This window comes from Ptychodera flava, chromosome 7 (assembly GCF_041260155.1).
Source record: "Ptychodera flava strain L36383 chromosome 7, AS_Pfla_20210202, whole genome shotgun sequence".
Lineage (NCBI taxonomy): Eukaryota > Metazoa > Hemichordata > Enteropneusta > Ptychoderidae > Ptychodera > Ptychodera flava.
The window spans coordinates 34,934,412-34,959,487 of record NC_091934.1 but is presented as its reverse complement, the minus strand read 5'-3'; the positions used below and the strand labels follow the sequence as shown (position 1 = coordinate 34,959,487).

The 25,076-nt window shown below is 38.0% G+C and overlaps 1 protein-coding gene and 1 long non-coding RNA gene across 3 annotated transcripts in view; both read left to right on the top strand.

Moving 5' to 3' along the window:
- Window positions 1-13,199, top strand: part of LOC139137398 (TNF receptor-associated factor 2-like) — a 29,731-nt gene extending 16,532 nt beyond the window's left edge. For both annotated transcript variants that reach the window (XM_070705453.1, XM_070705452.1), the window contains 7 exons: window positions 234-555; window positions 1,456-1,534; window positions 2,308-2,406; window positions 9,801-9,965; window positions 10,231-10,305; window positions 10,424-10,510; window positions 11,011-13,199. In XM_070705453.1, coding sequence (XP_070561554.1) covers window positions 320-555; window positions 1,456-1,534; window positions 2,308-2,406; window positions 9,801-9,965; window positions 10,231-10,305; window positions 10,424-10,510; window positions 11,011-12,021 — 1,752 coding nt within the window. In that variant the 5' untranslated portion in view covers window positions 234-319 and the 3' untranslated portion in view covers window positions 12,022-13,199. The remainder of the gene's footprint in view (window positions 1-233; window positions 556-1,455; window positions 1,535-2,307; window positions 2,407-9,800; window positions 9,966-10,230; window positions 10,306-10,423; window positions 10,511-11,010) is intronic.
- Window positions 13,200-16,427: 3,228 nt separating this feature from the next.
- LOC139137397 (uncharacterized) lies at window positions 16,428-24,703 on the top strand. The gene is made up of 4 exons (XR_011553379.1): window positions 16,428-17,120; window positions 22,991-23,173; window positions 23,974-24,106; window positions 24,634-24,703. It is a non-coding gene; the product is annotated as an uncharacterized lncRNA (long non-coding RNA).
- The last annotated feature ends 373 nt before the right edge of the window (window positions 24,704-25,076 follow it).

Sequence of the window (25,076 nt, the reverse complement as noted above, 5' to 3'; positions counted from 1 at the left end):
TAGCAGCCATATTTGTTGTAGCATGTTCTGTCATGTGACTAACCTCCGCCATCTTGAACTAATAGGAGAGGGCTATAAAGAACTGAGTCAAAAGAGACAGATGATGAAGTAGATTGTATACTTTTTCAAATTGACACAGCTAATACAAGTTTACCTTTCCCGTGCAAATAATATTTACTTAGAAGAAGTCTCTCTTTATATAATCCACATTTTTCTCTTTCTCTCTTTCTAAGGTGTATAACGATGCATCCAACAGCATCGTTGAAACAAACGAATAGATAAACCAACCATCATACTGCCATGTCGACTTCAAGAACTCATGTATGAAGACATTCCAATAGGAACTAAAGATAAGGAAAATCTTATACGAAGGATATCCCTTAGGACATGTACTTTAATAAGAGAGGAATTAAACATGCCTGGTTATTCGAAATTAGCATTTGATATGATATCTGAAAAATTTAATTGTACATTTTGTCTCTTGATTCTCCGAGAGCCAAAGCAAAATTTATGTGGTCATCGATTTTGCAAGACGTGCATCGATGATATGATTAGGTAAGAATTTAATGAGTTCATTAACAGCAGCTTTCATTGTTTTACTAAGGGAATAAATGAGGACGTGTTGGTCATGGAAGTTTATTAAACATGGGCTAGGGCAGGAGGAAAGGTCTAAATTAACATGCAACTCGTTGATTTTCACTTTCACTCGTTGGCTTTCCTCTATATATCGTATAGATTTTGTAATTTCACTCGGCTTTTCTATAATCTTGCCACACAATGAACGTTGAAGGTCAGCTTGGAGACATTGATCCTGTTGTTAAATCACCAAGTTTTTTTTAATAAAATCCCAATTTGTTACGGGCATTTTTGTGCGTGGGCGTATGAAACAATTATAATTCAAATCCACTCGGGGGTACCTGCACACGTCGAAAATAAACACCTTTGTCAAATCATGTTTTATCATTCCTCTCATAATACAAAAACTGAACCAAATTATTGCCCGATGGTGAAAATTTACAGGCAAACTTAAAGGGACATAAGCTGTTTGTGGCAAGTTTTTCAGTATTCTGCTTCTGTATATCAACTGCCGTGTCTGACCCTAATCCGTTTGTCATGCTGAAATTTCGACTGATCATTGTTTATTGTTTACAAATGAATTCTAGTCCGGACTTGAATACAATTTTCGACTATAACAATGCAGATTATACTCATATAGGTTGTGTTTATATGCTAAGTACCTGGCATTAAATTACAGTTTATGGATTCAATGCAGAAAGTGTAGGGAAACCACAAACCAAAGTTCTGAAAAAATAGCCAAAAGATACAGCTTATGGAGCTTTAATAGTTGTTTGTTCAATCGTTCGCTAGCCTTATCGATGATAAAATATTTATCTATGGGGAACTCACAAACGATGACATTATAACTGTTATGGCTATTTAAGTCTCTTCACAAAGGGAAAGTGGTAGTTATGGCTGTCCAATCTGTTCTACAGAAGACCCATCTTCGGAAGAAAGTATCCTGCGAATTGACACAGTAAGATAATAATTTTATATCCATTTAAATGCAGTTGGTAGTATTTTCATTAGATCTGCCTATTACGGTGCCGGTGGAAAGATAGTTAAAAAAACCAAATCTTTTCCAGCCTTATTACAGGTTTTAGGATTTTAGCAATCGTTAGTCCTAATTTTGCAAGTGAAACGATATCGAATTTCGAGTGTAGTCTTCGTCATCGTCCGCTCGCACGGCTCGTTAGCCAGACAGGAGTCTTCCACTAACTACGCCGTGCGTGATCACGCTGATATACTGTGCGAAGGAAATCTGATAGAACTTGAAAATCAGGCGGACCAATCACAGCACGCGTCACATAAACAGAGAAATCCGAGATGCCGCCGGCAAAGTGCAGAGTGTGCAACTGCGACGTAGATCAACGAACAATCTTCACATCAACGTTTCCCAGTCACTTACTTTGCATTCTAAACAAAGTTTGCGGAGGACTTGACGATCGTTTGGATCGAGGTACATTTGTAAACCATGTTTCGCTTTAAAAACCATGATCTGTGGGTTCGATCGGCCAAGGCCTGATTTCGGGAAGCATCCAGCTGCCCGAACAGCAGGCCTTGGCAAGCGAAGATGAGTCTTCGTGCAAAAATGTAATGTACAGAAGATTTGACCTCCTTTTCTTTCTCACAATGATTTTAGGCCAATTCTCGAAACTGATTAAAGTTCTGGGTTATGCAAAAAACTATTTTCTTATCAAACAGGTATTCTGCATTTCAGTTTTGTTTTGTTTGTTTATAACTTTTCAGATTAATCCCGACTTTGCAATCGGGCGGGAAATGAGGAATTTACCCACCCGTTGCGTGAATTCCGGATGTGATTGGAGTGGAAGGTTTATCGTTTACATGGTAAGGAGAAGGGAAACTTAATCCCCTCCACTTCTCATTCGGAACTAATTACTTCTATGTGGCTTATTGACCCTTGCAGCAGCGAAAAATAATTTCATGCAGGTTCGGTTGTAGTCGTATTTGACGTGGACAAGTATGTTTTCACCTCAAATCTCGACCATTGAAATAACAATGCACGTGTATTCTGTGGCGGCGTCGGGGCACTTTGGCTAGAGAAATTTGTGCGAATTGGCGGTTTGCTGAGTTCGTCGCAGAGCTTGCCATCAAGGCGAATATTGCTTGTCAGGGCGATAAATTTGTTTTCTCTAACAATGTTACTATAACATGATTGGAACTAATTTGCAATAATTGGATATTGTATTCATGTTGATTTAATCAGCAAACGAAGCTTATCTAGTTGTTTTTGTTTTTTTTCCCGATGCACTTGTTGTTATGGGTACTTTGAAATATTGCAACCTTTAGCCATAGGGCACCTGACAGTTTTGATTAATTTGAAATATTTTACCATCCAATTTTCCAATTCAAATTAGTTCCAATCGTCAAAAGATCAGAATTCGGTTGAAGTATTGGCGAGATGTTGACATTTGCGATACTAATAAGTGGATTATCAACATGTTTACCAATTAAATGTAAAGGTTCACAAAACGCACACATGGAACTGTCGTCGTGGCCCTTTTGAGCTTCAATAAGCTCTACTACTTCCATCTCGTATTTCAGTGCCGGATATATCGTTGCACATTTTCATCCCCGGCCCTATGTCCTGCGATGATATAAACTTTGACAGTAAAATGAAGGTCATCGGTCATGCTCTATGCAGCCCACATGCTTTAACATCATGTTGGGCTTCGTACAGTTTCCCTATAACACCGCATAGTAGCCATTATTCTCAAAGTTTATTTTCTGTTTACTAAAAAGGTCATGCCAAAGCTGTTTATGTTGCTGCATTGCAAATAGTGATCACAATTCGTATAGAAAGATATCCATTCCTGTAAACACTAGCTGACACTAGTCCCACATGACACTATATTCCTAAATGAAGGAAAGAAACCTTTAATTCCTCTATTCTTTATTCAAAAAAGCTTGTAGAGCTTAAAATAGCAATGACAATAAAATAAGTTAAGTTATCGTGAACTCTTACTCTTTTTTCGTTTTTATTGTGACCTATTACAGGCCCCGGAGCTGCAAACACCGTATTATATCTTAGCCAACGAAACAAATAATTGAGAAGGACATAGTCGCCGCTTGTAATTTTGGCTTTGTCAGTAATAGTAACTAAATTGAAATCAGATGATCCACATGACAAAAGAATGGGGGTACCAAATAACTATCTGTGACTAATACCCGTACTGGATTGTACTGTAAACAAGTAGACATTGGTATGCATGGCATAGGGTTATGTCCTTATACAAGTCAGGCAAAATTAGGTTTGTCATTTGCTGGCTCTTGAAATGTCAAAATTCAACAGATCTGCAAACAACAGGTCCAGACATGTCTGAGAAATGGCACTTGACATTTTACAAAAGGCCATTAAATAAGGCAATTAGTAATTTATCGACAGGATATTACTAAATGTGTTTACATCTATTATAATTCTATGAGATAATTATCTGCATACGATATTTCATAAAATTTGATGAAGTGCTTCTGGACATTCACCCTAAATACAAAAATGCAAATACACATGCCAAATGTCTCATCATTCTATGACAGTACTGTGAGATCAACATTTGTACCAAGTATTTCTGGATATATCACTCTAATACGACAATTTACTTAATATTCAAACCAGGAATTAACTAACATGATACTGCGGCATGTCGTTTCACGCTATCTGTACCAAGTTTCTCGAACTTAACTAAGTATTTCTTGACAAATCACCCTCATTACGAAAATTCGTTAATATGTAAATTAGCAATTAAGTGACATAATGGTGCTAACTATTTTGGCTTGCTATCACGACATTGCGAGATCAAAATCAGTACCAATTTGTAATAAATATGATGCAGTATTTCTGGACATATACCCCTTATTATGAAAATTCATTGAATATGCAAATCAGCGCTTGGTCTTTGCAGGCTATTACAACACTGTGAGATCAATAAGTGTGACGAGTTTCATCAAATTTGCTACAGTATTTCTAGACATCACACTAATTATGAAAGTTTATCGAACACGCAAATTAGCCGTTAATTGACATAATACTGCCAAATGTCTTTGCACACTATTATAGCACTATGTGCTTAACATCTGTACAAGGTTTCCTTAAAATTTCCCAAAGCATTTCTAGAATTCACCCTAATTAAAAATACTTATCAAATATGCAAATTAGCAATTAATTGATATGACACTTCTAAATATCTTTGCACTCTAATACAGCACTAAGAGATCAATATATGTACCATGTTTGATGAAATTGCTGCTGACTTTCAAAACATATCACCTTAATTATGAAATTTTGTAAATATATGCAAATAACTAATTAATGGATATGATACTGCTAAAGTCTTGAATACTATTACAGTTCAGATATATCAACATCTGTTCCAAGTGTCATCAAATTTGAGTCTGTATTTCATGATTAATCACCCATTTATGAAAATGTATTAGATATGCAAATTAACAATTAATTGACTCATTACACATGTCTTTGTGTACTTTGGAATTATATGTAATAGTCCGTGGGCTGGAGGGGCCCACCGTGCACCCACCCCCCATAAACCTACTACATGGGTATTTTTTTGTTCTTTGGGATCTGCTAAACTAGAAAAAAGATGTTAACATTGGATATTTTGGGATGCACTGCCTGTCTGCACTGGTTTTTGATTTGTATGTACCGTAAAAAAATGGCGGAAAAATGGGTCGGGGTAGGGGTACTATATCCTCCCCTAAACTGAGTAAACCAGCATGAAATAGCACAAACCTTACATTTTTGGAAGCTCAGCTACTGCTCTTTCTGATGAATACCAACTTTAGCAAAATTGATTTGTGTACATAGAATAGGCCGACTTTAATTGAAATTTTTAGACAATTTTGAAATATTTTACCCAAAATACCATGTAACAATTGTGATTTACTTTTTATTAAGCAAAATTTTGACAACTTTTTGTGTTTAAATTATTTATTCCGACATATTAAACAAGAAAAAAAGTGTTAACATCAGATATTTAACTATGCACTACTTCTCTGGAGTCAATTTTGAATTGCGTGTATCTGTATGGGGTGTGCAAAAGCTAGGGGTAGGGGTACAACATTCTTTCCTTGATGAAGTAAACTGGCTTGAAATGCCATATACCTTATGGTTTTAGAAAGCTGAGATACTGGTCTTTCTAAAATGCATAAGTGTTTAGAAAAAATTATGACGTCATAGAATTGGATAACTTTAAATCGATTTTTTCTGGTAATTCAGTATTTTTTACCGGAAGAAAATACGATAACTATTGTTTCCTCCCAATGAAGCAAATCAAACAGATTTATGGATGTTATTTACTAATTGCAATGTGCTGAAGGAGAAATAAATGTCAAAATTGGGTATTTACAATGCGTTATTGTCTCTACTCACTAAAATTGCATTGCAAGTTTTGCTACATTGGTATATCGTGAATGGGCATTTTATTGTTATGCAATGAACTAATGCACAGCCTTAAAAAAGAAGACGTTAAAACGCGCCCACATAGTCATATTGCCATTTTCTCCGTAAAGTAAATAGATTGTTGATGACTGTCTATTTTTATAATTTACTTTTTAAATATTCTTTTATAAATAATTTGATAAGACGTATTTGGAAAATTGTCTATGCCTCCTTGTCTTACTTATACAGCAAGCATTACTAACAATCTATTAGGCCGTGGGCTAGAGGGGACGTCTACGTGCACCTCCCCCCCACCCACAGGACTGTATTTTTCAGAAGCCTTGGGATCCCTAGAATAAAAAATAGGATTTTAACAGACAAAATACGGTCATGTTTTGAAGGGTACCGCAAAATCACGATTTTGTGACCCACATGGATTTTTGTCAAACCTGTCTTCATGTACGTCATCTGCTGAGCTTACTGTTTAACATGACCTGGCTTATGGGGTATCATTAGAAAGGTGATTTATTCTTCTTGAAAATAGCATATTGTATGTGCAATATCTTCTATAGTTTTCATGAAATAGGGCCATAACTTACCCCATACCCATATGTCGCAAATTACTGTCAAAACTAATCTAAATTCTACCAATTATTTACCTAGACATAATACAAAGGGCAATGCTGTGTATTAACTTTGTGTTATTTGCTACAGGTACATGTTAGAAACCTGAAATAAACTTTTGACAAAAAATATTGGGATCCTGTAGCTGTAACAGTCATATTTTGTAGGGTTTCGCAAAATCACAGTTTACTGAATCACATTCGTTTTTGTTAAACCTGTCTTCTTGTAAGTCTTCTGCTGAGCTTATTTTGAACATAACGAGGCATATGCGGTATCATTAGAAAGTTAATTTACTTTTCTTTAAAATGATATATTGCAATATGCAATATCTTCTACAGTTTTCATGAAATGAGACCAAAACTTACGCCATACCCCAAAGTTTTATGTCGAAGTTGCAGTCAAAACTAATCTCAAATTCTACCAATTATTTTCCTAGACACTTTACAAAAGGCGATGCTATTTATAAAATATATTTTATTTGGTACAGGGACACGTCAAAAATATGAGTTAGACTTTTAACAGACAAAATATTTGGATTGAATGACTGTTACTTGCATGTTTTGAAGGGTACCGTGAAGTCATAGTATTACCGACTCGCATGTGTTTTGTTAAATGTGTCGTCTTGTAAGTCATCTGCTGAGCTTACCATAGCCTAGCTTATTCTGCCATTGGAAAGACAATTTATTTGGCTTTAAAATGATACATTGTAATATACAATATCGTCTATAGTTTTCATGAAATAGGACCAAACCAAGTACCCCAGTATCTTTTCTGAGCTAACGACCTGCCACCACAGGCACCTGGTCTGACATGGCAGGCGTCCTGTGAAGCCGCAGCTGATTGATATAGAGCAATTAAAGACCCATGAGCTGCAACTCTGCGAAATTTGTCCAACCTCCAATTTCCTCAGATATTCATTGCAATCTGCAAATTGAATAATATAGTCATTAACTATGCCTCGCATTTGCTTGTGTCAGAATGTGCAAGAAATTGAACAGATTTTTGTTTTTTTAATTTGCCGCTATTTTCAAAATCTTACCATGTTATGTGAAAACGAAAAAATTTTTTGTCAAAAAGGAGTGAATTCCTTTCCCGTCTTTTCAGTCGGCTGCACCATGTAAAGATTCAAATGTGTACATGCACCATTTACGCTGTTTATCATGTAGTTGTACGTAGGCAACCATATTTGGGAGCGGCACCCGTTTATTGTTTGTCTTCCTGAAACCTCCCCATGCAGTCCTACTGAGTGGATAATTATACTTGAGTAAACATATCTGAGTAAGAACATTTCTATGAACTAATTTTAATCTATATATAAAATCATGAAAATAATGCCAAAACTTGCAGCTCATGTGCCTTTAAAATAATCCCATGTGTACTTGTTTGTATGCATGTATGTGCACCTATGTCAGAGCATTACAAGCGTTGTTAACTAAAGATTGTTTAACACAAACTGTAATATAAGGAGCAGGTGCGTAACAGGAACGTTGATAGCATGTGAAATCATACATGTATAATAAATTACACCCAACACATACACAAACACAAAGTACAAGACAACTGTCTGCAGTGTCTGGCGGTAAATAAGGAAGTACTTTATTAAGACTCCACCAAAACAAGAAAAACAGCAGTGACGAACCACAGTGCAAGCCACTACTGAGAGAAAGATGAAATTCCATACGTGCAAATAAGTGTAGCAAAAACAGGATGCACACAAGACGAGTGCCCCGCAGAACGGAAACAGGCAGAATGGCAAACTTGAACACTTAAGGTGTCACTAGAGGGCACCCTATATCGTGAGATGTAATTAACCAAAATGACACATTTTTATGCAAATTCAAATGGTTGCTATCTGTGTATAACCTCTATGCGGGAAAATGCAATGATAGCTTTTTTCATTCCAAGGGGTTTTAACGAGCCTCTACTACCGGTAGACGTCAAAATTATCGGGGAAATTTGAGTCCGAAAACATGTTACTGAAGCGTGTTCTATCTTAATCATCGAGCGAGTCTGTCTACGCTTTGGTTATTTTCGGAAACCCACCAAGGTGCATTGATATTTATCTCGTAACAAATGTACATACTCAAATACTTTTAGCATGGCGATGAGCCAGGATATCCATAAATATCGTTGTGGGAAATTATGTACATCTGTTACGGAAAGTGAATTCAATTCCAGATGGGGATGTGGTTAAAGGTTAACAACGTATTTACCCCGAAGTGTAAATATGGAAACTTCAATGAATGAACATTACGTTTTCTTTTAAATTAGTTACCTTTAGACGCTTATCATTCCGATGTCTAGACAGTCATAAAGATTGCATATTTTTTACTCGTTTGCTTCGTCTATCGCTTATCAACAAATGAAAGGAAACTTCACAGTCAGTTCTCCGAATCATGAATGGACTTATTTCGATATACTTTATTTAGAATATACGTGATGGCCATCTTTTGACGCCTAAATTATTTTTGTGTTATAGGGAAAGACATGTTCCAATTAGCAAAGAGCAACAAAATGTTATTTTTTGAATATTGCCTTAAGAAATATTCTTCACAATTATGTCGTCACTAGTGTGTCTCCGTTGTAGCAATCTATCCTCTTTCTTTCTTGTGTTCCCAATATAACAGCAATTCTGACAAATATTTCGGTCAGACTGCGGGGTAGGGGTATTCACCAACCAGCGGGTATTATTTTATTTTTACCTGTGTGAAGGTTGATCATCCACAATTATGAAAAATTCCATACCTTTGAAATTAACTTGAGTATCCGACACAATAAACGCGATTGGGAGAAATTTGGGTGAATTTGATCTTCACATTGTTCAAATTTCTCCAAAGTGTTAGGCGCTCTTTAGCTGAATGTTGATATATATTACAAATTGATCATAAAAACAAGTGCATAACTTAAAAAGGAAAGCAGATGAGTGTACATTTGCAGACTAAACTGACATTACTTCAATATCCAATTATCCCAATTTCGTTCCAGTCGTGTTAATATTCCTTGCGTTTCCGCTAAGCTCATACTAGAAAGACGTATTTGATTGAAACTAACCTCAAATGTTCGTGTATGGTCTCGAACAGATGTGAACTTCAAGGTCACATGATTATTACAACCATGAAGAACGTCCCTGGTGGCATTATCAAAGTAGTAAGTGTTTAACCTTGACGAATATTCATGAAAGCTGTCTTCCGCACTCTCATAGGAACACGAGGAAATCTGCGAGCACGCCCTCATCGAATGCTTCAAACAGGGATGTTCTCAGAGCCTAAAGCGAAGAGATCTACAGCGCCACCTTGAGCAGGAGTGTGAAATGCGAATTGTTTTGTGTCAATATTGTACAGCCAGAATGGTCTGTAAAGTTCTTGAGGTAACTATGACAATTTAATATTCATGTTTACCGTTGATAAAAAAAATAATTACAGTATGTATTGATTATTCATTGTTGTCATCACATCATTATGCGACTGAGTAGTATCTTAATTAATATACGGGTATATTATATTGATATCGAAAAATGGTAGTATTGATCACAAAATAAGACAAAGTTAGCTTTCGAATAACCTTTCAACTATAGCCACGTTTCTATTGTCAGTTGCAGTAACTAATTCTCTGTCCCAAATGCCCTTTTCCAGATTCACTTGAAAAACGAATGTCTTGGTGTATTAGTGAATTGTCAATTCTGCAATGAGGGCGTTCTCAGAGGAAAGGTAAGTCTCTCATTGATTTTAACAGCTTTACACGTATTACGTGCAATTTCATTTTTTTCCTTTGAAAAATGTATTTAGAATTGTTCTGTTTATGTGATGGTGTTCTGTATTTTCACAGCTGGAAGAACACATCAACTTGAGAGACGGTGACTGTAAAAGAACGAGACAACTATGCAAGTTCAATGACCTCGGCTGCCAGGAAATCGTAAGGATCAATATTCTGTCTTCTCCTGCCTTTATCCAACGTGTCTGTCTGTTCAAGAGTCTAACTTTAAGTTTCTCCACTTTCCTTTCTCTTTCTCTCTCTTTTATACATTTTAATTTTTCCAAAAGTTGCATCTAAAACTCTATTTTTCTGCCGCGGTAATGAATTCTTAAACTTTCGACAGGTTTTACTTTTTAATACTTTTACATGTAACCGCTTCCCTAACTTCAACTGCGATACCGAATAGAGAATACTGGCATAATCGTCTAATTGGTTCTCTTTGAATGAAATCGAGGTCGATAAGAAAGTGCCGGTAAAACCTTTTTTTAAAATAATTTTTGTGAATTTTTAAAATAAATTTCATATGGTCGAGTTCTCCCTTGCGTCAGACTATTTAAGGTCAGGCTCAACATATTATATATTATGTGTGACGATTGAAGCGTTCAATTCTGAATCTGTCACGATCTAGCAAACACGGAAGTTTTTCTTTGTGATTTTAGGTGGACAAGGACAGACAAGACGAACATAACACCCAATCTCTTCATCCGCATATGGAATTTCTTCTTCAAGGCGTTACTAACCTACAAGTTGCCGCTGGTAAACACGAAGGAGATAGGAGAACTATCGGTGATATGTCCTTGGTGGTAGGTGAACAGGGCACGGCCGTCGGTTCTCTGAGGCATAGGGTCGCTGAGCTACAAGATGAGATTAAAGGGATACAATCACAGATCTTGCAGTCATCTTCAACAGAGAGAAGAGAAGCGCCCGGGCGATTTGATGAAATGGAGCGTAGGATGGACAGTTTAAGAAATAATATTACGGTCCTGGAAACCAAGGCGACGACATACGAAGGTACTGTAGCACTGTTGAACACTGAAACTGAAAGAACATCATCATCCATTGAGACGGCGGACAGGGAAGTAAAACGAAATTGGCAACTCATAGAAGCCCTTGAAAGGAAAATAAAAGCTCAAGATCGCATAATTGCCCTCAAGGACGTGAGCTTGGCCGAACAAGATCTGCGAATCCAGTCATTGGAGAAGACTTCCTATGATGGTATATTGACTTGGAAGATAACAGATTTCGAAAGGAAGACACAAGACGCGATATCTGGCAGGACTACATCCTTGTATTCACCTCCTTTCTTCACAAGTCGGTTCGGATATAAGATGTGCGCACGCATATATCTGAACGGCGATGGTATTGGCAAAGGAAACCATGTGTCGCTGTTCTTTACGATAATGAAGGGCGAATTCGATGGCATCTTGCGTTGGCCATTCGGACAGAAAGTGACCTTTCTTTGGATTGACCAATACAACCAGGAACATTTAGTCGATGCGTTCCGGCCTGATAAATCTTCAAGCTCTTTCAGACGACCAACCAGCGAAATGAACATAGCATCTGGATGTCCTCTCTTCATGCCGCTGAACACTCTAAGGAATGGTAAACACGCATATGTAGAAGATGACATCGCTTTCCTTCGAATTATCGTTGATACCAGTGATTTGTAACATGTTGACATTCCTGAATCTTAGGAAACAGTTCTTGCACACAAAGTGTGCAAGAATTGCCATGATTATTACATGTACGATGCCAATGCGCCTCTCTCAGGCGACTCAGTCGTCACGGTTCCAAGTTTCACATTTGAACTAATATAAGTCAACACTCTTTTGGGATCAACACTATAATCAAGGCGCTCTGCACAAATTTCCGGATCGGAAATACAGTTGAAATAATCTCTACTTTCTTATTGATGAACTAATCGTTTTGGGAAAATGAACTCACAATTTTCACAAAAAAGTAGTTTCTCTTACAGTTCCCTCAAAATGAATGTACAGAACATGTAGGAAGGCAAAGACTTGTAAAATTATTTATGGTAGGAAGTAAACGTATACATCTGTTTGGGCTTGCATCTGGAGCATACGATTTATGTCGCAAGAAAACGCGAGTGTTATGCGGCGAACTTGACTCATTTGTACTATCGTGTTTCGTTGTCATAAAGACAAACAAAAAAGTGACAATTATGAAAAATAATTGTTTCAAAGTCAAGTGTGTGTGTTTTGCTGTGCGTCTCCTTGGCGATTTTAGGATTTCTGTGTTCATGAATGTTGCAAGTAAATGTTTAAATGAGATTAAAACGAAATACTATCTATTACTGAACTCACTTAGAGACCAGTTTAAAAAAAGATACAATAATTTCGCATTTAGAGTAGCAATAGCAAAGTTACCGGTCGATTTGTGAATCTGGACTGGATTCTACAGAATGATACTGTTCGTGGTTTTGTTCTTCTGTGCTTTGTACTTTTGTGCTTTGTCCGTGAATAGCTGTGTCTGTAGATTTTAAATACGCAAATATATTGCCATGACCGCGAGGGTTGTAATCCTTACACGATGGCAGTCATAGACAATCACATGCTTACCTGCTGTATTTTTAACATTTTATCGTCAATAAACAGATTACAGATCTAGAGAAATTCTGATTACAAGTCCTTTACTTTCACTTCAAGGAGCAGTTATAGTTTTTTAGACTTTAAATTTTCCATTCTATATACTTGAATGTATTCAAATGGACAAAATATGATATCGTTTATGCCATGACGCCAATCTTCAATTCATCATTGTAGTCTTAACTATTAAGTTTTGAGAATAAATTTGCGCCCTATATTTAGGGCCATGGTTTGTAAAAACAGATGTCTTCCCGTATCGGCACTTATGGAATTAGATTTTATAAATAAATTAGTGAGTTGATACAAAAAGATTCCCGCATCCTTCGCGTGTACAATTAAAGTACTAACTAATGAGCAGTGATGCTAATGTAAAATAATCGAATCGTGATCAATTTTTCTTTTTACTTTTTATTTCAATATGATTGTCTGTCATAAATATTCTGATAGAAACACAGACAGATCGTTTTGAGATCTTTTGCTCATAATTCCATACATCACATATAGGAGCTGTTTCAAGGGCGTTGGCAGTCTTGACAGCACATCTCAAGTCTCATAATTATGCAGTTTGCTCTCAAAGGTTCACGTGTGCAGCAGTGATTCGAGGCGCGATGCAAGAAAATTTACACATTACATGACTGTATAGGCTGCCGCAAAAAGTTTTCAATAAATTCCTATACTGACTTAATGGACATCAAAATAGATCCAATAAATCAGATTCATTCAAAGTCAATAAGGGTACGTAAGGGCGGTACGAGGCGTCCGGAATGGGTAAGCGTACCATACTAGCGCGCTACACCAGTCAAGATTTACCCAACGCCATGTAATCCGGTAAAGCTACCAAATTACGGTTGTGAGCGAAAGTCGGTATGCTGTCAGGCATCATTTAAGACAGATCAGTCATATTTCAAAACAATATCTTCACATCTACCATAGAACATGAATGATTTCCCTAATCTACTTCCGAGAATACCTGCCTCGCCAGTTTCATGCCATAAAGCTGTCTCATTCGAAAGTCTTCTATGAGCTGGGACTAGTATTAGGTATATTCGTCCCAGATATCAGGCACAAACTCTACTAAAAGGAGCTGTGAAATGTACACACCATAAGCTTCAGCATATGGTGTGTTACTTGATAAAAAGGGAAAGTTTATGATTTCAAAATTGAAATCTCCCCTTCTGTAATAGAGCTTTGTATACCGTCCATTTTAAAAATATGTATAAGTATGAGGCTAAGTCAATACTTTCGGTGTTTTCTTTGATTTCTAAGTCATCTAAGAAGATGTGGAGGAGATAATTGGATGTACCAGGATTGTTTAAACTTACGTGATCATCAATACCAGGATTTAGCTATACATATTATATATATATATATATATATATATATATATATATATATATATATATTATATGTGTGTGGGGGGGTGGTGGGGGGGTGTGTGTGTGTGTGTGCGTGCGCTTCTCTGTTTCTACATTAGAAATGTGTACACGATTATGTCATGACTACTAGTGTAGAGACAAACAAATTCATTTTGTTTTGAAGTGGTGCATCTATACTCCGAATTTTGTAAAAATCGGAAACGTCAGAGGTTTTATACACAAGATACTGCCGAATGTCCCCGAGTATGGATTTGGACGATCGTTACTACAAACTAAGGCCCTTTTTCTAATTGCGAAACTCCATTCTGTAATCTTGTTCAAAATCGAACAAATTCCACCAAACTAAACAGAAAAAACAAAACACCCCAAAAAAAGAGTTTGACAAGATTCACTTCATATCGTGTGTTTTTACGAAGAGTGAGAGAAAGAGAGAGAGAGAGAGAGAGAGAGAGAGAGAGAGATGAGAGGAGAGAGAGAGAGAGAGGAGAGAGAGAGAGAGAGAGAGAGAGAGGCACATTTATTCGTGTTTTTCACAGGTTAGACCTGAAGCTACTGCCAATTAACATGCATGCATTTTACATATAGCATCGTCAGGAACCCATAATAAAGTGTGAGGATGGCGAAGAGCAATCGCTTCGAGCTAGGAGAAAAGCGTTTGTTCCGTGATTCGAAATTTACTTTCAATGCACAGGTTTACTACGCACAACCTGCTACCCCCTACTATGGTGTCCAATCTTTGCAAAAATAAACTACTTTCTTTATACTATTCTGAATTCAATTTTACAACTGAACTTTGGAAGTATCTTTTTACAAATATTCTCAATAGAGGTCGCTCTAACATGGAAAATTCTTCCAAAATCCCAATTCACTCTGGTCCCCTACCCAATTTCTACCGCTGGCTGCGCTGCTCTCGAAAAAAGTCAAGTTTAAGTCTCGTCCTTAGACTTGGTTCACATCACATTTCTGAATATGCTAGTGGGGCAAATCAGGTAATTTTTTTTAATGAAACGTTAGTGAGGTGAACGCCATGAGTGGGGTGAAGCATAGACCCAGGGTCTATGGGTAAAGGCTATACAGGGGAGTTTCACCCGGAATCATGAATTCGGCAGAAACTAACTCACTACTGCGCAGACTCAAAGGTAATCGGTTCGATCGCCAGGAAAACCGCCTTTTCGTTTTAATCGCAAAAGTAGGATTTAGTAGCACGCTATGATCAACATAAGCTTTCAAAGACGTGTGTCTGTTGCATCAGATGCAAGGGGAAAGGACACCTGAAGTAGAAAACCACAGAAAATCCAGAGTGAAAACGCATTTCTGTTGTTTTCTGCTTCAATTGTTCATTCCATCCTTGCATCTGATGAAGGAGAGTACGCGTCTTTGAAAGCTTATGCTCCAGATATCTAACTGTGATGTACAGCATCCAGTAGTGTGAAGTTAGTTAAGGGTTCATTTGCATATTTAATGAAATTTGTAATTAGTGATATGACTCCGAAATCACAGCATTAAATTTAATGAAACGTTCTACAGATTTTGATCTGGTAGATATCTCATTGTATTGAGAAGCATTGAGCATCATGAAGTTAATAGATAGCTCATTTATATATTTTGAAGTTTTGTAATTGGTCATATAATTCCGAAATAATGCATCAAATGTGATGAAATCTGCTGCAGATACTAACCCAAAAGATATCAGACTGTGTTGTAAAGCATTTAGTATTTTGTGAAGCTAATTAAGGGTTCATTTGGATATCTAATAAACTTTGTAATTAGGTATATAACTCTGAAATTACTGCCACAAAATTTGGTGATATTTGCTACAGATATTGATATGATAAATATCTAATTGTGCTATGAAAACATATATATATATATATATATATTATATATATATATATATATATATATATATATATATATATATATATATATATATATATATATATATGTTTGTAATGGTTAGTTTGTGGAGTAGCATAATGAGAGCCCTCTATCTGTGTCAGGGGGCAAATGTCATCGAAAGCGGCTATGTTTTTTGAATTGAGAACATCGCCTCGATATTGCCTGACAGCTCGCAGCGGTACTTGTGGCGTATATCGAACGCGATCGGGTCATTGGGGTCATTGCCACGAGAATGTGGCGATAACCCCAATGACCCGATCGCGTTCGATATACGCCACAAGTACCGCTGCGATATCACGGCCACGTTTTAGACTGCTATAAAAGCTGGACAGCGAGCTACACTATGTTGTTAGTTTCAGCAGTTTTCCGTAATGTGTCGATTTCGTCGCGTGCGATATATTTCTCACGATGCTCCTCCACCATATCTAGGCACACTACCAAATTCAAATACACTCCTAGAGTTCATATTCCAACCCAGACAACAGCGCGGTTAGCAGGTCGGAGATGGCTACCAGGAGCTCTCCGACCAGGAAGCAAATTTCCAGATTACATAGAAAGTCCAAGAGACAACTTTCCAGCGTTGTACAGCGTGAAGCCTTCGGCCGGAAACTCGACGTCGATCAGTGATTTTGCGAAGGATGCCCGTGAAATCATAGAACGCGAGTTGCACATCCACGGTGCTCTCCTCTTCCGCGGACTACCCTTGCATAGCGGTGATCACTTTTCGAAGTTCATGCAAGATATGGGGTACACCTTGACAGGGTATGAAGGTGGATTTGCTGTAAGGAAAGAAGTCTTTCAAGGTGTACTGACCGCCAGTGATGACTCACCTGAAATTACCATGACGCCCCACAACGAAATGTCTTTTTGGAACATTACCCAGCAAAGGTAAGACCAGACAAAATATGGTGTGCAGGAGTAACGAATGCCAGGTAGTTGGTTTTACTTATATTGGGGGTGGGGCATAGGTTAACTATGTCCTACAGTGAAGGCTACCTGGCATAGCTATGTTTGTTACTGGTTAGGAGAAAAGAAGAAAATCCAAAAGCTTACAAAGCTTCAGAATCTGTAAAGTACACGTTTGAAACGTTTTTTTGTCTTTCTTGAACGCCATCTGTGTCAAACATCCTCAGTTTAGCAAGCCACAGAATCCCTCAGAGATTTCATTGTAACAAGAAAATAGTACATGTTATCAAAACACAAGGTAACTTTGAAAGAGTGTCAATACACACTTTCAATTGCACTTTTTATCAATATGAAAGTTTGAAATTTAGCATGCCCATAAATATGATAACAAATAAATTGTTACTATTTTTTTATATGAAACCCAAACAATGGTAGGTTGAAAGGTTATGTAGTGAGTATTTCAAGATCATTAACATTTGTTTCAATACAAACTTGCCTGGAAACATTTAAGTTGTATTTTCTAATCAGTCTGTGCCATATGGCTCTATAACCAAGCTTCGACCCTGAATAATTAAGTTCGTGCTGAAAATATTAAATAAACTTCTGCTTGTCAATTACAGTATTAGAAAAGCTCTATACAGAGAGATGTTTGCACTGTATAGTGTAAAGAATAACTCGAACAGAACAGTATGAACATGAGCTTCATTTTAGCATAAAAAGTGAACACAAATTTTATAACTTCCTTAAAGAACACCACGTCCTATGAATTGAACACTCACCAACATAGCATTGTTGATATCTTCGTCACTGGACCGTGTTGTCCACACCAACTTTAAGTCTTTAAGCGATATCTAACTTGTCTGGGACTGAAATAAACAGGTTTTGTCAGTGTGTTTTTACTTTGCTTCAAGTCAAATGGCGAGCTGGTAAACGATTGAAATCATATGCAAATTACAATTAATTATGCCAAGTTTATTGGAGCGTACCCATATCATACATTGTTGTATTTCAGAGACACAAGGGAGTTTTAACCCTTTGAGCACATAGAAAATAAATTCTAACCTTATCAGGTGAATGCCCTTGTATATTTTCCTACAAGCTCCTTATATTGAAAGGCGGATACCCAGCCTGCCAGAAAGCTTGTATCGCATCATTTTCTGTAAAACATTTAGTACATAACATGTAAACTTGCATAGAAACTCAAGATTTTCACTCCAGCAGCGTACTTTGACTTCTATTGATATGCTAATAAGGACGTCGAGCGTTTGAAGGTGAATAGCGTGACGGCCGGTCAGAGTGAAAATCTTGAGTACTCCTTGGAAAAATCAGCGAATACGTAAACGAAGAGATTTGTTCACAAAAGAAGTCAACGAATGAGCAATAATCAGAGTTCAGGCAGGTGTAGATCATTTTATTGAATTACACTCACTTGGTTTATTTTGCCGTTCAAAATTCGACATAAGTTGTGTCGTCGTAGTAGAGATCCATTTTCGCTCCCAGTTGCCCGTAGCTATCCTTGGCGGGGTTTACCTTTTGATGACCCGCATAGACGCACGCTTTAAATAATAACACTTGAGAGCGAGGGCAATATCACCATTTATTGCCTGCCCAAGGGGTGGTTGTCATGATCGAACTATTGTTGTAACACACCTCATCCGCAGTCTGTGTTCTAATTCGCCAATTGACAGTCACGTGGGATGCGTTCTTTTTGTGCTGATCCACGTAAACGACGTCATCAGGCATCATTGTCGGAACTGTTGCCTGCCAGGCATCAGTTCCGAAAAATGATGCCCGCTGACGTCAAAAAAACATTGGCGCATGCGCGAACTGGAATGTCAACAAAGATGCCATCTGCGGACGAGCGAAACGATAGTCGAGAAATTTCTCGGTTTATCCTACTTTCTGAAGAAGAACTGAATGCTCTGGTTTCAAACAAGGACTCGAAACGAACGAAGACGATAATCAAAGGGCATTGAACGTTTTGCAGAAGTATTGCGACCCTGTCGGCAAAAAACTTTTTTCTGCTGAACCACTCCAACATATTACATCATATAGCTCACATGCGACAACTTTTGTGTATGGTACGTTCTTATGTATGACTACGGATGAGGTGTGTTACAAAACATATTGACTGGCCATTAGGGCAACAGCATACGTCTTTAACCCCTCGGGCCTGTGAGTCACCCCAAAAACAGACTGTTTCCCTCGGCCTACGGCCTCGGGAAACAGTCTGTTTTTGGGGGTGACTCACAGTCCCTCGGGGTACAGACGTATGCTGTTGCCCTCATGGCCAGTCAATATGTGTATAATGATGCCCGAGCCGTAGGCGAGGGCATCATCAATATTTCGATCATGACCACCAGCCCGAGGGCAGGCAAAAAATCGTGATATTGCCTAAGCTCTCATGTGTTATTATTTTTATTACACCGAACAAGCAAACATGCAAAGAAACAAAAACACAAAGACTTCTTCGAGTACAGTTCGTCTTTGAGTCCGGACCTCAGCGTAAAATGTTGTCAGTGCCGAGTTCTAGGGTTGCCGCTAAAGTTTGCCGATCTCCCTCGGTGGCGTATCCAAATTTGTTGTTTGCATGGTCGCTGAACACAGAAACTGCATTCCTTGTTGCCATTTTCGTTCGTTTGCTGTTTACTTGCATTCAAAATATCGTATAACTGAGCCTGTGACAGCTCTGCATGACGTTCACAGCCATAAGTTCCCGAACAAGCGAAACGACAATTTGTTTTGCGCAGACAAGGATGCGCAGTAAGTAAAATGACGTATATCCATGTAATATCCAATGCAGAAGGGCATCACACATTCGCAGAGGGCATCATCACGTTCTTTTACATGTCACGTGAGTCGTGTTTAACCAATGGCAGTGCACGCTGAATGAGTGAGGTGTAATAATATATTATATTAAATGCCTACATGCCCCATGTGTACATATGCCTCAGGCGTATATATCAAACACGTCTATGGGGCACATAGGCGCAGAGCGGAATTTTAGAAAGGCGACTGTGCCTATACAATAAAAAAGGAGAAAGTTGGGAACAAATATTTCAAACTGGATGTATATTTACGAGAATACACAATCATATGCTACCCCTATTTGTAGCAAGTTTACTGCCCGAGATGCCGATGCGGGCACTGGCCAAGCTCACAAATGGCCGACATCGAAATGATTAACCTTGTTGTAGTTTATAACACACCACATGCTCATTCGTGTAGCGATTCGCCAGTATACGTCACGTAACGAGATACGTCTAGTCGTCCAACAAAATCGACAAAAGTGACGTCAGAGAGTATTTTTGAAAAACTGTTTCCCAAGGGAAATAGTTTTGACCAAATTTGGAAAAGTGTTCGGTCACGTGACAGTAGTGTCGCCTGCAGCTTTGCAACAATGGCGGGTGACTAGAACGTGATGTGCGTCTGGGATGAGCGACGAGCGTCTCTCTAAAACAGATTTTCAAGCATTCCAACAGCTTTGAAACTTGAACAGCTAGCTCATCAACGAAAATGATTCAAGTGCAACCAAGGATGTTGCTAGGTATACTTAGAAATTTTTTGAAAGAAAGTGGTACCACGTACAACTGTAACCGCTTGGAAATATCGCCAAGTAAACTTGTCAAAATGGATTGTTGCGGTGCATAATATCAAAACACATTAACACTACAACATAATACCAACATGAGCGTGTGGCGTGTTATAAAACACCTATAACATGGTCTTTATTCGGGCTATAGCGCCCGTTTATTACCCCCGTGGCCGTGTGTTACCAGAAACGCATCGCTCTACCCCTCGACCTACAGCGTCGGGGAATAGCGATGTGTTTCTGGTAAGTATACGGCCCCTCGGGGTAATAAACGGGCGCTATAGCCCTCATTACCAGGTAATAGGTGTTAACAATATAGAACTGAGCCCTTGGTGTCCGCGCCAGGTTTATATTTAGAAATTTTTACTTCGCATATTTAATTTACTTTCCCAAATAGTGACATAAGACCGGAAGGACTCTAAAAACAGTTGATGAAACTTGCTATGTATATTGATGAGACAATTATAATGTATAAGTGAAAGATATTCTGCATTATAAATGTCAGCTAATTTATAATTTGTATATCTAATGAGCTTTCACAGTTTTGTAATTACAGCTTGAAGGACTTGATCAAAGGCAATTACACTGGCTATATTACTGATGATATAATGACAGGAGTCATGGGAATTAGTATTTTTTATTGCAGCTAATTACATATTCATATACTCAATGAACTCTTTGGAATTACTCTGAGGAGAATATTGCACATGATGTTGATCAACACTTTCAATTAAGTTGGAAACATGTGGCCAAAAGTTTAAATTCATATACAAAACACATATATACTGAAAGACGTAAGCATTTTCAGTTAATATCTGGTTTTATCAGCATCCTTCCTAATTGGTCACTGTAGTGGTTTAGTGTTACAGAAATGATACATGTAGTGTGTGTATAAGTGTTGTATCTTCAATGCAATTTTTGTTCAAAGTGTTGGTTACACATACCTCCGTTGAGAAAACGGCCATCAGCGATACTAATGAACGTGTCTAATGCGTAAAGATGGTGCAAAATTCGTGGTAACCTTTAGTGGACTGCCAACATCACAAAACGGTAGCCTATACCGCTAATATCGAGCCCCGCAGTGTTACATAATTCTTTGTAATATGTAGGTCGTTTTTCACATATGGAAAATATTGGAATTAGGTTTTACCTTTTTCAACCCAGAAAAAACACGTGTGCCTCTCTTTTTACTCTTGTGTGGGTCATTGTGTTTAAATGCCAAGGATTACCTGAGGACGTTTACATCTCACACAATAAGTATAGCCACAGTCGAGATAGAGAGACAGTGCTATGGCAATCAGACACTGCCAGGGTGCCAATTTATGGCCGATAAGGTGTTTATACCCTGGGTTCGTGAATAAGTAATGTAGGGGGTGGGCTTGAAAACTGTTAAGGTATCAGCGGGGACACGTAAAAATATCAATTATCAGTGGTCGTTAGAGTTTGCATCAGATAATAGAGTAGACAATAGAGTAGTCTCGGTTAAAACGGTTGTCCAGATTTTTCTATTCCCTTTTGTTTCAGCACAATAAGGTGTGAAAGTAAACAACTCTGGGTTTTGAATAAATTACCAGGTTTTGTTCACTTCAGCAAGAATTTCTCTTGTTCTATCAATTTACCGAAAATCTGGGACACCGTTTTTTTCCCCAGACTACTCCATTGTTGATTTCTGTTAAAAGATCTCAAGTCGCCATAGTCCTGTAACACCTAATTTTTTTTAGGTAAAAAAACTCAAAAACGCATATTTTTGAGAGAAATGGTCACAAACACTGTGATTTCGGAAAATAAACATATTTTTCATAATGTTGAGATATAGGGCTAACAGAAAATATATAATGTGTGGGGTCTAAAAGTGAATTTATTGTGAAAAAGTGAGGTTTAAAATAAGTATCATCTAACGTGTGTCTCTACCTTAAGTTACCCTACCCTGTGATGGAAAACCTGTCGATTTTCCACATATTTAATATTATAAATAGGCTCAACTTTCATTTCGGCAGAATATTGTCTCACTGACCTTCGAGGGTTCAGGCAGAGTCCCTGTCGTAATATGGCGCGGTGAGTTATTGTAATGTCGACTTGCCATTTGACAAAACCTGGGAACTGTACGCTGAGCTAAAATGACAAAATTAGCACGCATGCACGGCAGTGATTAAAATAGCACTGGGAATACGGCATTTATTCTAACTAAAGTTGTAATCTAAGATAACGCTCTGTTGAAAAAGTTCAATATCATAGTAATCTTTCTCTCATTCAATACCAGATTTTCTTCTTTTGTGACGTACCCCCTCTTCCCGACCATGGAGGCGAGAGTGTAATCGCAGACGGTAGAAAGATATTACCAAAACTGGATCCAGGGCTCGTAGACAAATTGAGAAGAGTGTGGGCAAGGTACTGTAGACATCATCCCACTGCGGAGCCTGGTGCATATCTTCCCTGGCAACATGTAAGTCCAACCATATTTTCAACCAACTTCGTAAGGCTAAATCAGAGCCATGAATTTCCTGCAACCACGTCGATAGACAACTTCTAGAATCTCAAATAGCAATTCGTTCCGGTATCTCTGGTGCGGCGAAATTCTACCAAGTCGCCAGACTGATCCTAAGTCGCCTGGCTTTTCTCGGCTGCAGTTACTGGCTGGCCAAGTGGGCCAACGTGTTCACCAAACAATGCTCACAATAGCCTATCACTTTATGTGACAATCTGCTGAAGTACATTATTTCAATTTATTCTATTTTGATATTTATATACCTACAGACTTGTAACAAGTATACCAAGTCTCGAACAGTGGATGAATAAACAAGCCTTAAATTAAGACCGACGTCACACTCTACGACTTTTGAACCCCACCCACCGCCCGGTTTTGGATTCGATAACTTTCGTACCCGCATTTGATGACATTCAATATCGAATGTTTGACAATGTCTCCATTTTAGTCATTACAACGGCAAAGTTCTCCTACAATGCTAGCTAGTGAACATTAGCCGACTATGAGAACATGATGGATCAAATTCAAAATTCTCTGTGGGTGCCGATAAACTGTTTCAGGGTCTCAATTTTTCCTCGGACACTTGTACCATTATGTGGGAGGGAAAACTTAGAACTCGCCTCTAAAATCCTTTCAAATACTTTACTCAAAATTAAAAACACTGAAATCTGGGGGTGGGGGTTTGAGTAATCATGCTTTCGAGAGCTATGTGTCGTGCCATGTGATAGTATCATTGTGTGATCTTGTTTCTAATCTAGGTATTTTTTACTGAAGACAAGGCAGATGTTGACAAGTACATGAATAAGCATGAAAGGGCTTATCGTTGGGAGCCAGATGGCGCCCTCACCTACTGGTACAATCTTCCGGCTTTTATTACTCATCCGAAAACAGGTGACATGAAGTTATTCTTACGCTAGCCAAGAGACTAAGAGAATACTTTTTTATTTTAAAAACCTCTTAAATTGCCGCTGTCGAGTCGTTTTATTGACTTGTGACCATGATTGTAGAAAGTTAACATAAATGTGCGGCCACTGTCATGATGTACTCCACAACTTGTTCCGGTTGCCACAGGAAGACATATCTCGACAGAGAAATGTTTTGCATTGGAAAGACAATTTCTATTTTTTTAATAGATAGCAACCATCGGAAGACGTGTCGAAAAAATCACAGACCTAAATTTCGGACTACATCGTATTTATGATGATCACGTCGTTTTCTCGAAGGGAGAATATCAGTTTTGGAACCACTCTGGAGGGTTCCATTGATGTGTATGCACTAATTCTCTACAATGATCTGTATCACACTTGATATATCTAAACATATCATGAACTTTCTAAGACTTCCTTGTTTTCAAGACGTCAATTGAATCTTTTCTTGCTGTCCGAAATTTACTCAGTTTTCGAACATAATTATTGCAGGGCAAGAGGTCTGGTTTAATCAACTGAATGGTCATCATGCAAGTTATTTCAAGGATCATCCGCTTTGGGTGATGTGAAATACCTGACGAAAAGTATCCTATCCACACGTATTATGGCGACGGAAGTGACGTCGAGGAAGAGGTGTTGCAGCACGTTCGCGAAGTATTGTGGGAAGTGTCAGTGGGGTTTCAGATGCAAAGGGGGTGACGTCATAGCACTTGATAACGTACTTGCACTTCATGCGCGGTTGGGATTTAAAGGAAACAGAAGGTTATTGGTCAGCCTTTCACTGGACTAGAATTTATACAAATTTATAAAGTTGCAAAGTGAAAGCATTTGACAGTTCTGATTTTCTCCGACAGCGCTGCTATTATGATTGCAATTTTTAATACAAATGTCTTATAGAGTGTATGTATAAATTCTGTTTATCACATGAACTGGCC